Below are 19384 nucleotides of genomic sequence, written 5' to 3' on the forward strand. Positions count from 1 at the left end.
CCTGAGAACTTCTCTGCTTTGTCCACATGTAGCAGGCGAGAAGTGCCAGGAAATTAATATCCCCAGGAGCAACAAATGACACAGGAATTGGCATTTAAATGCCCAGTTCCTTTCCCTCTGAGTGAGAGAATTTTGTATGTTCTTTACTGTTTTCCAAAGATTTCCTAAGGGAATAACCTAGTGACCCACCCACTACACTAGATTGCTTAATAATGGTATTGGCTGCCTTCCTTCCCCCACTTCACCTCCCTACTTCCTCCTTCTTTACCAGTGTTTCCTCCATTTCCTGAACAAACTCTTTGCACTTGAATCCTTGTCTCAGGGTCTGAAACACACGCTAAGACATTTGGATATATGATCATCCCTAAAACTCGACACACGGGACTTAACACAACAGTCTCAAATCTCTCTGTACAGACTCAATGCCTTATTTTGATTTAGATACCGTATAGTGGTCTACGCAGCTGAAAATTGCACTAGCGCACTTCACAAGTGGTCTCACGTTATCCATGAGGTATAGGCAAGACTGACCCTTTCTCATCTTCCCCTCCATTTTTTTTTTTGTGTGTGTTTTTTCTTCACATAAAGCTTCTCTTGCTTTCCATCTCTCCCTCAGATGAGGCCTTCTGCAGTAATTTTTGCCAAGATCTCTTTTAATTTTGATTTTGCCATCTGCTGAATTCTGGATATTTCCCAGTTTGTTTTCAATCATATCCTTTTATTACTACTTTAGTTTAACCTTCAGGAATAAATTCTTAATCCAGGTCACTGAAAGGTAGAAATAGATTTAAGAAGGCTGTCGCTATACTTATTTGGGCACAAAAATGCACTTGAAGCATTATCCATCCCTAACTGTTTAGTCACTCCAGTACTGATTCACTTATTTCTCAATAAAATATGAATTTTTTACACATCTATATTTCCTGTTTATTACATTCCTGATTTTTATGCTGGGAATCAAGTTGGAATTAAAGAAATGGGAAAATAGTTTTCAAATTCTACCTCCTCTGCTCTAGTGTAAGGATAAGTTCCTGGTAACTACACACAGTTCTCAGAAATATGGGTTTCTGATGTTATTTTGATCTGTAAATTTTCAAGGGAACTACTTTACTATCCAAAATAGATGTACCTGACTTCATACCCATAAAAACATACTGTGTATTACTGCTTCTCGGAATTACAGATTTTAAATTATCTCTGGGTTAATGAATGGCAAAGTCCACAGTGAACGAAGGACAGTATCTCTCTCTACCAATTAAAACTGCTCTTAGCAGGTGACCTATAGATATACATGTAATTTTCCTTGACCTACGCAGTTCATATTTAATTCCACTGAATTTATATCACGTTCTACAACATTCCAATCTTTTAAAGAAATAAAAAATCTGAACTCTGACCTAAAAACTTGATATCAGATAATATCATTTGAATCTAATTTTAGTATCAACTCTGGTCGATTCAAGTCCAAAGGAAAAAAGGAACTCAGCATTCTTTAAAGGTATCATATATTAAATGGGAATCATTAAAACAGCACTACAGAAAGATACAAAATGATTATTCTACTACTATAATTTGAACAAAAGAGTGATGTCTTCATTCTGGGATATAAATGTATTACACAGAATATATTTTTATAAAAGTATTCAACCAGAAGACTTCAAATCTCATCTCAAAAGTCATATACCTTACAAAACTTGTTTAAGATAGGGAAGAAAGGCCCAAATTACTCAATAAAGCAGGAATACCATTACTAGATGAATATCTTCTGAAGCTGGCATTCAGAGAGTAAGCAAAGAGTTAGAGAAAGACTAAGTATTTTCCTTATAGTTCTATTCTTTAATATGCTGAGAATATCTTACTTTTCTTTGATGTGGAATTCTAATCCATTGTAATTTACCTTAACCCCTGATGACAAATTCACTTTTATAAAACTCAATTATGTAACTATTACCATTATATTTAGAAAAGAGGTTAAGAGTCAAGGAGAGCTCTCCACCACTTACAGTATGTCCTTGAGCAAATTATCAAGTCTCTTGTAAGTCTACTTTGAAATAAGTGGTATTAGTTTGAATCTATCTTTTTATTTATAAAGATTGTAACCTTATAAAGAAAGGATAATAACAGAAAACATAAATTCTTAGCCAGGTTGAAAAGTATTTAAAACACACCATAGTGCCTGGCACCTAACAAGTATCCCTACTCCTGCCCCCTGCTATTACTATAGATTTAGCCATAGGTTCCACCTCTTAACCTTATATTCAGATGGTCTCCACATATTTGCCCTGCCTTATTCTTTTGTATTTCCTATACTCCAAGCAAACTGAACTATTTTATTGCCAGGATCATCACTTCCCACCCCTTCAAACCTATAACTACTAAAATACTATGTATCTTTTAAAACCTAGATCATATTCCATCTCCACCAGAAGCCTCTCTGAGCCCCAGTGAAAACGTTTCTCCTTCTCTGAACTGACATAAACCTTCTAATATATCCCTTTTACATTATTTAACACTCTGCATTCTGTTACTGTGCATGTCCATACATGTTTCAATTCTATCTTCTATAATGCCAGCACAGGAATTTGCAAGTTTTGAACCTAGAGGCTTACGAATTTCTTTTGTTATTTTACATAAAGATCTGCTGACTCTATAACTTCAATGAAAATAGATATACGTGAACTCCGGAGGACGCAAAGAATGAAAGAAAAAAGATCTGTGGAAACTTAAGAACTGAACATGTATTTCATACCGGTATTCTGCTCCCCAACCTTTCACAAAACTCATTCTTATGGTGCACATTCTAGTTAGCTGATACACGGCTTCAAAACCCTGATTAACAGACTGAGCCAGAAGAGCAGCAAATTCCTGGTTGTTGAAGATCTTCAGATTACAGCCTATGATTGAAAAAAAAAAAAAAAAAAAAAGAAAAAAGAAAATTGTGTAAAAAGAGTATCACTGTAAGAAAATAATATTAAAAAGGCTACAGATGTTAGACTATGAGCATGCAAATCATCTTCTAAGTCCTAAAATTAATAGCAACTACAAAAACTCAAGAAGTTGATAAGATAGGTTTATTTACATTGTTGTATCCATACCTGGTGGAATTTTACACACTGTTGCAGGGTGCCAGCCGTATCTCTGATTACAATTGGGGCTCTGCACAAAGATTGCACTATCACTTAGGCACTCAGCAAAAACTTCCCCACCTATGTAATATAAGCGCACGCCTCTTCCTAAAACAGAATACATATGGGATTAGTTTTATAACATTTACTATTTCAGCATGACTCTGGAAGAGTCTTCATGGAGGAATACTAAGATGACATAAGGTATTTAGATATTTTCCATAGCTGTGCTTCTCTTGGGCCTAACTTTGAAACATACCACTGGATATTTTTCCAAGTATTTTTTAACAATGATTTTATTGATGTGTAAAAATAATACATACCTATCAAAAGTATTTAAACAACACAGAAAAGTGTATAGACAGTAAAATACAACTTTTATACAAATTATATATTATTTTAAAATAAGTCAAAAAATTGGTGTAATTTTAAAGCAATTAACTAATGTTTGGAAAATTTACCTTCCTTATAATGAATATCTCCTTATAGATCTCACTATGGTAAAGGAAAAAATCATGAAGAGGTTAAAGTCACTTAAAACTACATATTATTGTGACAACCAAATCCTTAGATATATAAACAGAATTAGGTAGAAAAAAATTATATCAGAAGATTTTAACATAGCTCTTTCAGAATTTGACAGATCAAATACACATAAAATAGAGAAATAAGGATAAAGGCAAAGTTCTAAGATAACACTTAAGATTCTCACTTCTGGTGTGCATACATCTTCTCTGTCACTCCAACACTAACCTAAGTGCTGCTAAGGAATTTTTCAGATATAATTAAGGTCTCGAATCAGATAACGCCCAGAAAGGGAGATTATCTTTGGTAGGCCTAACTTAAGCAGGTGATATCCCCTAAAATGGACTGGGCTATCCTTGGCAAAATTGATTCAAAGTGCGAGTGAGAGGGAATCAATGCAAGAGATGCTCCACTGCTGACTATGAAGACGGAGGAGGTCATCTGGCAAGGAATGCAGGAGGCCTCTAGTTGCTGAGAGCAGTTTCTAGCTGACGGTCTGCAAGAAATTAGGATCTTAGTGCTACAACTTCAAGGAAGTGAACCAATCAGCTTGGAAGAAGACCTTAAAGCTCTAGATGAGAAGCCAGCTCAGATGACACCCTGATTTCCTCTTGATAGGCCTTAATGAGACTCAAGCCATACCTGGACTCCTGCCCACAGAGACTGTGAGATAATAAATTTGTGTAGTTTCAGGCTGGTAAGTATGTGGTTATATTAGGCGGTAAAAGAAAACTAATAAAACAACCTATAAGCCAGATTTAACACATAAACATAAAGCCTGATACCTTGGTTCTTATGACTGCAGAAAAAAATCATGTACTGACCATCATGAAAACATTAAGTCCAAAAATAAGACATTTTTTCTGGCTATAGTCTCTGACCAAAACTACCCCACAAACTAGAAATCAGAAGTAAAGAGATGATCCAATAATTACAGAAATCTGAAAATTTGCAGAGAAGTGAATAGGGTAGAGGAAACCTATTAAATTTTTATGCAGAACCCCAAATAAAATACAGAAAAAAAATCAGAACTTATTTAAAAAAGGGTGGATATTCAGAAGCCTTCTATACCTACAAGATATCTTCATACCTTAAGGATTATACAAAATTTATGTCAAGTGAGATTTGAGAAATTCAACAAGGAGCCAAGAAACAGACCTCTCAAGTACTTAACTCTCTGCAGAATCACATCTTTTTCATGATCAGCATTATTTCTCATAGGAGATAACAGTTCATTAAACAAAAACAGAAACAAACTACTGCTAAAAGAAGTTACAATAAGGTGACTGAGAATGATGTTCAGTTATATCAATGGTGCTCAAAACTTTTTTTTTTACCCAATAGTCAAAAAGCATAGTGATGACCCCAAAGAGTTTTTGTTTATGTGGCTTACATCTATGGAAACTTAGCATATTAGATATTAAAACTGAGATTCAAAACATTTATTAATTCATTTAAGAAAGCAAAATAATAAACCCACCACATATTAATATAAATATCATGTTTATGAAAATAACTCTATTTTCCAAGCAAAAAAATTAGTGATAAGAGTAGCAATGTTTTATATTTTTGCAAATCTCTTTAACATCTGACTTAAATGAAGAAAGCTGCTTCTCATCAGAGTCTACATTTAATCTCTTGCAAGATCATATGCCATCTAACCTCTCAATACTTCACTGTATACTCGTGAGAGAATGACAGTGAAAGAGGCGAATAACATCCTAGTACCATTATGAAAATAGTTTTGAACTCACAAGCTTGCTGAAAGGGTAGTGGGACTACCATATTTTGAGATCCTCTGAATTATTTTTTGGACTACATTAAAAGGTAGTTGTTTTAGGTATCTTACTTCAGATTAATAGTAAGATTTGATTTAATATATTAACTCACTGAAGAAGGAACAAACTAGGAGATGTAAACAAACAAAAACTGATCATTTGTTAAAATTATAATCCTAAAATCTAAACATGACAATTTTGTAACTGGTATATAGAGACTCATTAAAGTTATTTTAACACATATTAAAGGACTTTCCAGCATCAAGAGTGACAAATAAAGATAAAATGAAGAGTTTGCAGACGGAAGGATCACCATGATCTACTAAAAACAGTAAGCTGGCACTTAAACTGACAGAGAGAAGTCAGGCTTTTTTTTGCATACAATCTCTTGATGTGGTAAACCACATAATGCTCACATTATGAGCATATGGCATTGGTTTTTCACACACACACACATACACACACAAACATACCTATATGTCTTCTTGTCATTTCTACTGTAGCATTTCGGTTGACGTTGGAGAGTAAACCTAAGCAGAATCTCTCTGAATTTGATGGATCTGTGAAGCCGTCTACAGTGAGTGAGGGCTGTGATGCATGGAAGGTCTCTCCAACCCTCTGGTTTAATTCATAATATGCTATTGAACACCAAAATGCAGGTTCTGAATAAGTAACTGGCTGCAAATCTGGGGGAGGAAAAAAACCCAATCCCATAAGAGCAAGAAATGTTTTGTGAACAATTCGAGCCAAGAACAGATCGAATATCATCATCTTCACATGCTTTATGCCAGCCTACAACTGGCACAGCTCAGGAAGTAGACTTAACATCTATAACACGAACTCTGGTTTCCATAGATCAAACCAGATTTTCAATTTCCTCCACATCATGAACTCATCCAATCTTCAAACATCTTCTTTAGACTTTATGGTGGATCATTTGCTCTCCTAGTAGTTTTACTCTAGTTCCTGTGCAAATATAAAACTACCATAGGAAAGTACATCAACTTGCTTAATAAAGCTAATTTTTGGTAGGATGAAGTAGAATAAAACTGGAGCAAGGATTAAGTCAAAAGTCACAAGAAGAATAATAACAGGATACAAAATATGACACGCTTTTGACATTTGTCTATTTTAACATAAGATGCTCAGTAGTTACTCTAGTTACAAAACCCCCGCATACACAAGAAACAAAAAGTAATAAAACACAGAGAGTATGCAGGTAGAAACAGAATATGGAATCAAAGAATCTACATTTCATGGGAAAACTAAAATTGCATGAATTTGATTTCTATAATTTTGATTAAAATACATAAGGAATACCGTGAAAAAATACTACAATTTTTTAGAATTCTGAATGTGTCAACTGAAGAGAAAGTACAAAATAATTTATAAAGTAAAATAAAGACCAAAAATAAACTACAGAATTTATATAAATACACATACATACATATGAATCTCCCATACCTCATGAACATATTTGTGATATATGCGTATATATATTTATACACATACTTCTTGTATTAATTGCTATTACAAAATATAAACAAGCATACCATAAAAAATCTAGCTGTAATAGGTCATAAAATTTTCCATGAATAAAGAATTTGATTTCAATGAACAAAAAGGTTGTTAGTTTCTTACACTATGTGCCAGCAGAAAAGAGTTTTACTAAAATTGAGGCACATTACCAATATCATTTTTAAAAAGCATTAGTATGAACAATCATTTGTTTACTGATTGGGATCCCTTTCTCATATATGTGAAAAATAGTGAGTAGAGAGGGCATTTAAGTAAGTGATATAAAAACAGCGGGGGGAAAGTATTTGCAACTTACCCAAACTATGATTAACAGGGGAAAGAGTAGTAGGAGATAGTTCTGCTGGAGATCCTGAAACAAAAGGATTCAGTTTAAAGATAGATGTCGAAGTATTTCCAGAACTTCTGACCAAAAAATAACAAAACTAGCTGTAATTAATTATCACAAATAATACACAGGCAATTTATATCCCAAGGATTCAAAATATATAACTGCTTTGAGTGTAATTTTGGAGGGTTCAAGGTATAAAAGGTAAAAAAGAGTATAAACAGTCTTGGCTTCTAGCCACCAGTTCCCCTTCCCAAAGGCATCCAGTGTATCTTTCCAGAATTATTCTATGAACCATACAAACAAATATATTCTGTTCTGTGTCCTCTGCTGTTTACATACAAATGATAACATAGTTTTGAACTTTGCTTTTATACTACTTATTCTATAGAGATGTTGACGTTCCCTTATTAATTACGTACCTATATATTAGCTGCACATCATTACGTTATGGTATATTGTGCTCCCATACTGATGAATACTCAGGCTATTTTCAATTTTTTGCTTTAAGAACCAAGATTATAACAACTAATCTTGCAAATTTTGCATACTTTCAATTATAATCAGACTCTTAAAAGAGAAATTGCCATGTCAAAGAGCTGTGGTTCTACAATTCTGTTAAAATTGTCATCTATAGAGGTTGTACCAGTTTGCATTCCCAGTAACATAAATAGTGAGGGCATGCTCATGTGTTACTGCTGATAGGTGAGAACATGGTCTTAACAAGTATAGTTTTAATCAGTATTGCTCTATGACACTGAACAGCTAGACTCATTTCTATTGCGTGTCCTTTCTGTTCTTTTAGTCTGTTCTCTTTTTTTGTTTATTTTTCTATCTAGGTGTTGATTACTTTTCTCACTAAATTATAGAAGGCTCTTTATGTGTTAGGGATATTAGTCCTTTCATGGTATAGGTTGCAAATATTTGATTATTTGTCTTATGGCTCTTCATCCTAATTTTGATTAAGCAGTATTTAAAAAAACTTTTATGTGATATAATTTATCCATCATTTTGGGGTGTGTCACAGTGGTGACAGCAGATAACTGTCTCACTCTTAACTTTAAGGGAATATTCTAGTATTTTCCCATTAAGTATAATGCTGGCTTCGAGGATGAGGGACATTGCTTATTTAGAATTTTTGTAACATAATCTCAACTGGCCAGTGCAATGTAATGCTGCCTCATAAAGACAATCTAAAAGCTATGTGTCTATGCTCTGCAACAATTTAAATAGCATTTTAATAATACAATCATTAATAGTTGGGTAGAATTCCTGTGTGAAACTGTTTGTAGTTAATAATTTTCTTGAGCTTAAAACATTTCTGTTTCTTCTCTGAAAGTTGATTAAGACAGCTCTATTTTCTAACGTCAGTTTTGGTAAATTATATTTTCTTAGAAAATTATGCATGTCTTCCAGTTTTAAGTAAACAGGATAAATCTAATCAAGAAAATAAGGGGGGGGGGGGAGGGACACAAATACAAGAAAAAATGAAGGTACAACCACAGACACAGAGGAATAAAACAATGAGAGACTACTTCACTCAATTCCATGCAACTAAATTTTACAACACGTTTGTTGTAAATGTTGTTAAATGATCACATAATAATAATAGGATAAATTTTGCTTCTGATGATCATTCTCTACACAGTTTGGGAAAGTTATCTAAAAATACACGCTTCAAATATACAGCCATGGTGTAGATGCAGAGTAAGACAGGTCAAACAGACCCTCCTCTCCAAACCATTATCACGACAACAATAAAACAGCAAGCAACACAGGTGAAATGGCAACCCCCAGACAAAACGGAAGAATCGAAAATAGAGAACAGGTGATAATTATTTTTTAGAAGGGAGAACAGTCTTCCAAAACAAAATTAAATTCTTATGTTCTTTTTTTGTTCCTCATTTTGAAAAATCTGTTGGCAAGTCACAACAGGTACAACTAAGAAAGGTCAAAATATATTTAGAACAATGAACTAAATTCACTGCTGTTTCCTGAAGCTGATATAAAATAAACAAAGCCACTATTAGAAATGGAGGAAACTGCCTAATTTTTCATCATTTAACTGTTTATTCCTCTATCAAATACTTCTCAGAAGTGACTAATATAGTTCATTAACTTAGATTAATAGTTTAGTCTGATGTGATAAAATTATAGATGACAAAAAGAAAGGTATCTAAAAATTTTTAAAGTTAAATTAGCTAATAATTTATTAGCTTAAGTAGTTTTTAGAAACATTTTTTAAAACAGAGGTAGGTTAATTGGCAATTAACCTATTAGTTATTCATATATTCATGCTGCTACTGAAGTCTGGGACTTCCTATTATGAGAAGTAAAAAAATATCCTATTTAGCTAGTTTCAATCAGTGATTTCTGTTACTTGCAGCTAAAACATCTAGAGAAATCCTTGTGTTGGTATCTTTGCATACAAATTCTATATTTCTTTCTAGTATTATTTTATATATAATATCCAGCAACCAATCTAAAACAATATGAGACATGGAAAGAAATACGAACAAATGACCCATAATCAAGAGATAAGAGTCAACAGAAGCAGACCTACATATCAACCAGATACTGAAAAACAAATTATCTGAAATGAATTCATGGATGTGGCTTAATGGCAGAACAAAAGTTAGACCTACATACACGTTATCACTTGATTTTCAACATAGAAGCCAAGGTAAATCAATGGAGAAAAAGTCTCTCCAACAAATGGTGTTAAAACAAATGGACAAATGTCTATCGAAAAGGTATGAAGAACGGAAATGATAAATATGGAGGTAGAGTAGTCTCTTCCTTATTCGTAGTGTTACTTTTCTCAGTTTCAGTTACCTGCATTCAACTGTGATCTGAAAATATTAATGGAAAATTCCAGAAATAAACTATTCACAAGTTTTAAATTGTGTGCTGTTCTCAGTAGTATGATGAAATTTCATGCTGTTCCACTCTGCCCAACCTAGGATGTGAATCATCCTTTTGTCCAGTGTATCCAAACTATATATATTACCCACCCATTAGTCACTTAGTAGCCATCTAGGTTACCAGATGGTCTGTTGCAGTATTGCAGTGTTTGTGCTCAAGTAATGCGTACTTTACTTAATAGTGGCCCAGAGGTGCAAGGGTAGTGATACTGGCATTTCAAATAAGCCAATGAGAAGCTGTAAAGTGCTTTCTTTAAAAAGATGAGTCCAGAAAAATAAGATACTTTGAGAGACCACATTCACATGACTTTTATTACAGTATATTGTTCTAATTATTCTATTGTTACTTATTGTTAATTTGTTACTGTGTGTGTCCAATTTATAAGTTAAGCTTTATCATAGGTATGTATGTGTAGGAAAAAACATAATGCTGTGGGTTCAATACTATCTGGGGGTCTTGGGACATATCCACTGTCATGCTTCAGCTATATTATCGATTAGGCATTTGTGCACTGACTGGAATCCTTGTGGTCTTTTGAGTTCATCCATGTTGTATCATGGATCAGTACTTCATTCCTTTATATGGCTGAACAATATTCCAGTGTATGGATATAGCTAATTTAATTTATCCTTCATCATTTGATGGACAATTGGGTTGTTTCTACTATTATGATTATGTGAAAATCTGTGCACAAGTTTAGCATTAATGTGTACAAATTTAGTTTTCAATTTTCTTCGGTATATACCTAGGAGTAAAATTACTGGGTTATACTGTTATTCTATAATTTTTGAGGAACAGCAAATTTGCCCAGAACAACTGAACCATTTTACATTCCCAAGAGTAACAAAGGAAGACTCCAACTCCTCCATACGCTCATCAACACTTGTTATTGTCTTTTTTGATTATATCCATTCCAGTAGGTGTAAAATGGCATGTCATTGTGGTTTTCATTTGCACTGCTCTGCTCACTAATAATGCTGGGCATGTTTTCCATGACACTCATTTTTAAATTTTATAAGTAGTTGACCATCTTGGGGCAAACAGGAACATGGTTTATTCAGGGATATAGTTCTTCAAGATACAGGTATGTTAAAAAGATATATCTGGAAAGCCAAATATAACTTACAGTAAGACATTAAGATATACAAGGTGTTATTTCCAATGATCTGTCTTTCTTGGTTACCTACCAATCCAAACAACTTTAGGTATGACTAAAGTTGACAACGGTTTTTAAAATTTTGATGTAATATTATATATTAACCCTTTTTCTCCACTGTGTTTGGAATTGATAAATATTAGAAATTGGTTGAATTAGGTCAGGTACAAGGTATTTTGTGTAAACAATCTACTATAATACAGAACTATCATGTTAAAGGGGCACTAAAAAGCTGATTCCCATCCCTTACCTCCAATTTCCTCTGAAAATTTGTTATTGGGCTAATTATGGCCTTTTATTAACAAAAATATGTATTTATAGGATAACTAAACTTTAAAAAGCACAGAATTCTTAAAAAAGAAAAGTATCTGAGTGTTCTCAAATTTTCATCTACTCTAACAAGAGAAAATTCTAACAATTATTCTGCAAAGTAGCATATGTTAATTTTTCAAGGACAACAGGGCCCTTTTCTCTTTGATGGTCCAAATATAATTAAATCAAGATAGACAATTCATTTTATGACATGTGTCCCAACTTCTCCAAGAGTTAGGAATAACTCATGTGAGTCTCAAGGCAAAAATGTTGATCTGATTACTAAGGAATTATGAAAGACATTTTTACCTGTATCCATACTTTGGTTTAACTGTTGATCACTTGTTTCTCCATCTTCACTGATATATCCAGGAGGTGGCGTTTCTAAAAAAGTTTAGAATTTATCACATACAGTTGCAATTTAATCTCACCACCTTTTCTCCCAGCCACCAAAGATAACCAATGAATTGCTCTGAATAACAAATATAATGTTATATAACACCATTATAAAAAGCAGTATTGGATACTAAGGGCTTAAGATTTAGGTTCTGCTCAAAATCTTGTAGGTAAATCCTTAAAGCCTACTTGAAATACAATCAAATTCTCTGGGCATATTTTCTTAGCTATTATTTGCATATCTGGCTCATTTCCGTATGTATATTTTCTGGGGCAAGAGCCAAAAATTTAACTTCAAAGATGCCTCAGTTCTGAATCAGTATGCTTCAAAGACATTAGTATCGACAATGTTTTTTTTTTTTTTTTTCCTTTTAAACTAATGGCCACCATGGATGGGTATCTAGATGATTAAAGGACACGCCCACCAACCCCCATAAACACACGAGTGCAGACACATACACACGAAATTTCAGATTACATGTAGTATAGGCTTACATCTTCCTCTATAGGGAAAAATATGGTAACATAGCTGGAATTCTACCTAAAAATCATATGTCTCCAAAGATTTCTAACCAGTAAATTTTGAGTGCTGAAGCACAAAATTAAATTTTGTGCAGACTACTGCACAAAACTGAGGCAAAATACTCCTTGAAAACAAATAATATTCTAGCGTTTCATTTCTAACATGTTTTATGAATAAAACATTTATATTTAGGAGGCATCTGAACACCTGAATAAGCTATAAAAATATTTATATAATTTTATCAATTATACCTGCAAGGATGGAAAATAAGTTTAAATGATTATTAACAGTTTAATATTTATACTACTAGACAGTTTTAAGCAATTCAAATAATGCAGGCACATACCTAAAAAGATTTTTGTAATTACCAAAAAGGGGAGAGAGAAGATCTGGGTTAAAGGTCTTCTTCATTAACCTTTCACAATCTCCCTTCAATAAACTAACTACAAATTTCAACTTCTTAAGTATCGAACTTTTCATTTAGGTATTGGTATCCCCAAAATTTTAATACTGAAACTCTTAAGAATAAAATACCTTCATATATTCAAAGAAGACAAAAATAAAAGCAATATGTATCATTATGTACTATTTTAGAGGCTAAAGCTAAGAAAATTCAACAGAGCTAAGCTTTGCCAGCTTAACCACCCCTGTCTCAAAGGTCTAAGAAGAAATACTGAACTTCTAAATACTTTACCCTGTTTTTTACTTTTCTCCATTATTACTGTCTATAAAATAACAAATAATAAAGCAATTAGCATTTGAGAAAATGTTAAAATTTCTTTTGATGTGGAATAAAAAGTGAACCCTCCTCAGGTTTCGCTATGAGTTGGAGCTGGGTAAACGCCGTTGGTCAAGAAAAGCAAGATGCCACCCACTTTTGATTTTCTACTTTCTAAAATACCCAAATCTAAAGAAATAAAGAAGGAAAAACAAATCTAAACATCTTCACAAGTGAAAGCCACTAAACATTTTGATCATTCCTTCCAAATAATTATTGGGCAGACTGTCTTCTAAGACTGTATGCTTATGCCTCAGTTTCCTAGTATTGTTGAATAATACGAATTCCCACTTCAAAGACTTGAAATGCCTCCTCCTCCTCCTCTTCACACCACACAGACACATAACTCTACTTCTGGCCAAATTCTGCTCCCTAGGAAATGTCCCGTTTTAGCCTTGTTTTCCTCCTTCATCCTGGCCCTCAAACTCTATTTCCCACTCCATGCACTTTCCTCCTAACTTCTCAAAAAATTTTATGTTCCTTAGCAACCCAAAAGAGTCTCAAATTTTCTTTTGGAATAAAATAGTAATCAAAGAAATGCACATTAAAACAATTAGAAGACACTTTCTAACTTTAAAATTAGCTATTTTTAAAAAGATCCTTATGTTTTAAAAATTTTATTTAACCAACAAGCATTATTTCTGAGACACATTAAAGAAATATTTCTGATGTACCTGAAACTCTAAGTTCCTTGCACATTTTCAGTGTTGGAATAGAGTATTATTACAAAAGGGAAAAAAAAACCCTGACACTACAAAAAAATGGACACTAAAAAAATCCTCATCCTAGTATTATACTTTGTTTCTGCTAAGAAAAAAATAAGGGGGCAAGGCGGAGGACAGACAAAGTAAGAAAACACTAGTTGTTCTCCTAAAAAAAAAAAAAACTAGTGAAAATTAAAAGAGTAGACAGCTACTGTAGCGTGGAATATTACTGGATCACATAATACAATTATTAGAGTGGAATTTGAGAACCATGCAGTTGAATTCAATTACTTTTCAGCAGGAGTTACTGAGGCATAGATGAAAAAAAAATTAAAATGGAGGTTTTCTGATTTTCAGGACTACTTATATGTTGCTATGTCTGTGGAACTAAAATATTATATCTCTTATAGAAATGTTATGTTTCTCTTAAACATGATCTATTAAAGTGACTGGTCAATTTTTAATGACATTTGTTTCAGGAATGCTTTTTTCCTGTATCATTTATTTAGCTTACATTCTGCATCTCTCTTAGCTTCAACGACTAAAATAAACTTACTAAGATCTTTTCTTTTCTGCTTCTCAGAGTACTTTGATTAAAGCCACTGCAAAAGAAAATGAAATATAACGTAAAACTTTTCTCCAGAAAAAAATATTTAAAGTACTAGGTTTATTCATTTCATAAAATAAACAGCCAACAGATCAGACATTTCATTTGAAATCCAGGAGCATTTTTTAAAAAGTCAAACCACAATTTACTAATACTTCAATGTTTTTTAAAATATATATATATATAACTATCCCAGTTTTTAGGAGATTTATAAGGCAAAAATACCTGGGATGTAATTACTCTGTGGCTCAATTCCCGCTGGGAAATTAGTGTTTTCTGGAATGGAGTGGGTATAATCATCCAGAGGTGGTAGTTCTGTTAAGATCTCAGTGTGCCGTGGCACTAACACAGGAGGCAAAACTAAAAAAGAAAAAGAAACCCAAGTTAATGGCAAGAGGCAAGGCATGGGGGCCAAGACTTTTATTAAACACCTTCACATACACACATACTAAAATGTAGCCTGGCTTAATTTTTAAAATATAGGGCCCACCTATTCAGTTTTATCCAAGTTATTAAGAAACTGACAAATCTGATTTTGATTTTAACTTACTACTTAGTCCACAATCTAAACTGCTAAGTCCCAATTAATCTTACTCTCTTGGGCACAAGGTGATCCTGGTACTATATTACCATAAAAGTTCATATATCCCCATTGGAAAGGTTGCGGAAAGATCTGTAAAATCAGATCTAGGGTATTTTCTAAAAATACATATGGCTATAGTCTTATAATGTTTCAAGTACATACATAAGTAAACTAAAAGTCTTGCTCTGAGTTTTACTAAACTGCTTAGATGGAAATGATGTCATGAAAGTACTTAAAAAAAAAACCATTCAGAGAACAAAATGACTGAAAACAGTTAATGTAGCAGAAAAAGAAGTATATCAGTTTTGTTGTAAGCAGACTGAATTTGTAGAATCAGAAATTCCTATAAATGTACTTTGATGTAAAATAGTATGCTATCCCAAGAAACTATCTTTCCATTTTTTTCTATATTTTTTAAAAAGTATTTTTAATTACTTTAAAAAGTAATATACTGAATGTAAGGTAATTTATTAGAATTTTACATCAGAATTTCCCTAGGTAAATTAGGTATAAGAGTGTCTAACACACTTAAGTTCAAGTACTTAATTTAAATAAGAAAAAAAAATCTAACTTTCCTACCTGGTGTCTCAACTCTCTGGTAGTGGTAAGGGTTTACACATACTTCATCCTTTTTAAGATTAAAAGCATATTCGCAGTTTTCAATTGCTTTGAGTTCATGATGACTGTGAAGATCAGGCCAGCGCCATAATCGGCAATATATAACATGTGGCAGTCCTTTTCGATGAGATACCTGAAGTCGACCATCAAGAGACCTATTGGGAAGCAAGGGGAAAAGAAAGGTGGGAGCTTTAAAAAACAAGGACAGTCAATTGGACTAAATAAGTAAAATAAAAGCATAAAAGAAAGGAATGACAGACAGTTTTAGTGAGAACAAGGAAGAAAAATGTACTATTTAATGGATCTGATAGAAAAGTAAACAGTAGCTCTAGCAGATGTTTCTTAAAAACATGCTACATAAATGACTCATATGTCAGTGACTGGTTAACCATTTGGGAAAAACCTGATTTTTAAAGATTATCATATAGTTATATTCAAAAAACTTGTCAACTTTTATCTTTAGTAAATCAAACTCTTTTTTGAGAATGCTTTTAAGAACATTAATTCTGTAGGTGACTAAATTATCAAAAAAAGGAACTAGTGTGAAGAATGGTAAATACTAACAATGATGTAAACGTAACTTACTCGAACTAATGTAACTTATTACCCAGTTGTGACTGTGTTGAGTACTGAGGTATTTCTATAGCTTACACATAAATGCAGATGGTGATGAAAATGATGAGATGAAATGGACGAATACCAATATGTTCAAAGAGAATGAAGTGATTAAAAAAAGATAACGTAAAAAATGAGTTAGCCTAGCATTGTGTTCAGTAATTAACTATGTATTTATTAGTATAATAAAGAAGATGAGGTTTAGACGATAGCAAGAAATTTAGCAAAAACTGTTTATGTATCTATTTAAAAATTAGGCCAACAACAGATTATAATCTAATCTCAAACTAAAATGTGAATATAGTTATATCAAAGTTCCTATTCTTTAGGGGATGCAATTATTTAAAGAAAATTAGAATTTCATTGATCAAAACTTCAGCTGAAACATTTAATATACTTTTAATACTGGCAAGCAGGTATTTTAAATGCCATGCCTTATTTTACATTAAGGAAACATCCTAGGCAAAATTATACTAAGCAACCCACTACAGGTCTTCCAAAACACCCCCCTCCCACAAGATCTCTAAGATTCGACAGAGGGCAGAATATTCACCTGGTTTGTTCAGAGAAGCTGTAAAGGCCTGTTGTATCCCACTGATCTATCGTATTTGGTGTACTCAGTCCCCAAATTTCAGAGCAAGTGCTGTGCATAAATTGAAAAACAAAAAATTGATGTGAACATGGAAGCGTGGTTATTCAAAATACCATGATGTAAAACATGGAAAATGTACAGAATACTTCCTTCACCCAGAAAATATACATTGCTTCACTTTTTCACAGGTATTTAGTGCTGGTTTCTATATTTTCTATATGAAGGAAGCCAATAAAATGGAACATGCGACTCCAGATAAGTTATGATTATGTTTTTAAAATGTGAACACCAATGCTAGCTTAATGAAATCATACCTATAATGCCCTTTCCAGTTTCCTCTACTCACAACAAAAGATCTAATACCTGTGCCATTAGCCTTACTAACAGTGCTTCATTTTACAATCTAGTTTTTAAAAACTTACTAACACAAATGTCAACTGATATTTTTAATATAGGAAAAGTTCCAATTAAAAGACATATACCCACAGTTAAGATTTTTCGAGTTATTTGTGAGATACTTACATATTCAGTTTTATAGAAAATTATTTTTGTTCTCTTACTACTAGGACAAGGAAGTAGGTTTTGAAGTCACCCTAAAGTAGTACACCACCTTAAAATTAAAAGTCTTAAGAAGTTTCTGAGGGGTAAAAATATGTGAAAACACCAAATTCTTAAAAGATAGTAAGAATATAAAAAATTCATATGGTGAATTTTTTGGTAATAGTTCTGTTTCCCCTGCCACTACTTTATTTCACAGTCACTTCTCATCTATGGGAGAAGGGAAGGAAGGATGTTTAATACTTAAAAGGCAGTCTGGAATGAAACTTTGACTGCTACGGTGTCTCAGGTCATAAGTTGTATTTTTAAAATTAGAGTGCAGAAGGTAATTACTGAAACTCAATTCCATTTCTTACATATCACGAAATCATCAAAATTTCAATAAGAAAGAAACATTTTGAAACAACTTCTGAAAACAAAAATCAAACAACTGATTAAATTACAGATGTACATAGTGCTAACAAATGAGCTAACTTAACATTTCAAACAGCAATGCTGAAAAGTGCCATCTTCCTGTGGCTGGGTAGCACACACCCATCACGTGGGGTGCTGGGTTTCAGTGCTACTGGGTCTCTTGCACAGCCACTGGGCAGCAGAAACGTCTCATAACAAGCTTTGGGGTCTACAGTAACTGCAATACTGGACAGTTAAAAAAATCAATTTCAGATATTTTCCAGCACCCTGAGATATATTACAAAATGTCTTCCTTTTTAGGCTGCAGATGTTTCTTTCATTTCCCAAACTATAAAAGTCAGAAAAAGCCAAGACACTGGAGGATAACTCAGACCTGTTCTTTCTGCCCCCCTCAAAGGTGAACTAAAAAACCGTGACATAAATGGGTCTTTTATTTAAGATATTTATTAAATAGCTACTGGAAACATATAGCACCACATAGTTTAAATCACAATAAAAACAAGTAAATTCTAGGGTCTTCTGAATTTGAATTTAAACTTCAGAAGAAATACTAGATAGCTAACTCTTCTTTCTTTAAAAATAATTCAAGGAAAATGATTAACAAAAGAGTCAATCAAGAGGCTATACAGCTCTTATGAGACCAGAATGAACATTTCACTCCAGTAACTCTGGGACTGATACAAGAACCAGAATCTTAAAAAGCACAAGAGCTTAAGTTGTGCTTTATTCAAGCCTTGAAATAAATCAGAGAATAATAAACAGGAGTTGTTAAAAACATGCAATCAATCTAGAGGCAGACAGACCTAGGTCACAAATCTAACTAGCCACTTTCCAATTGCCATCCATCATAGGGTTTAAGCCTCAGCTCTATCAATTATTGTATCTCTTTCACAAATTAGAAGGTTTATTTAAAATAATAATTTGCTTCTAGCTAGTACAATTTTTGCTTGGTTACATAAGAAAAAATATTTTTAAGAAGAATCAATTTATAATAAAATAAACAAAACACCTAAAATAAATGTAATCATAAATGCACCAAAACTACACAAAGAAACATTTTAATTATTACTAAAGAACACAAAAGTAAACTGAGCAAAAGAGAAATATATCTTCCTAGAAAAACACCATAGTGATATTTATTCTCCTGAATTTTATATATATGCAACCTTGATAACAATTTTTTAAAAATGTTAAGACTCAGATAACAGTATTCCAAATATTGCATACCAAAATAAACAAGAATAACTAGGAAAGCTCTGACAAAGAGTAGGGACTGGCCTTAGCCAAATTCTGAAACAAGTTATAAATCCT

At 32.9% G+C, this 19384-nt stretch overlaps 1 protein-coding gene across 8 annotated transcripts in view; it reads right to left on the reverse strand.

Moving 5' to 3' along the window:
* The window catches only part of SMAD2 (SMAD family member 2), an 80258-nt gene that overhangs the window by 15629 nt on the left and 45245 nt on the right, over positions 1-19384 (reverse strand). For 6 of the 8 annotated variants that reach the window (XM_016148441.2, XM_016148439.2, XM_016148435.2 and 3 more), the window contains 8 exons: positions 17063-17152; positions 15856-16049; positions 14919-15053; positions 11995-12069; positions 7263-7316; positions 5902-6114; positions 3096-3233; positions 2750-2894 (listed from right to left, as the gene is read on the reverse strand). In XM_016148441.2, the coding sequence (XP_016003927.1) occupies positions 2750-2894; positions 3096-3233; positions 5902-6114; positions 7263-7316; positions 11995-12069; positions 14919-15053; positions 15856-16049; positions 17063-17152 (1044 nt within the window). The remainder of the gene's footprint in view (positions 1-2749; positions 2895-3095; positions 3234-5901; positions 6115-7262; positions 7317-11994; positions 12070-14918; positions 15054-15855; positions 16050-17062; positions 17153-19384) is intronic. The other 2 variants (XM_016148443.2, XM_016148442.2) reach the window with 1 other exon arrangement.

The sequence above is a fragment of the Rousettus aegyptiacus genome, unplaced genomic scaffold, assembly GCF_014176215.1.
Source record: "Rousettus aegyptiacus isolate mRouAeg1 unplaced genomic scaffold, mRouAeg1.p scaffold_m13_p_12, whole genome shotgun sequence".
Lineage (NCBI taxonomy): Eukaryota > Metazoa > Chordata > Mammalia > Chiroptera > Pteropodidae > Rousettus > Rousettus aegyptiacus.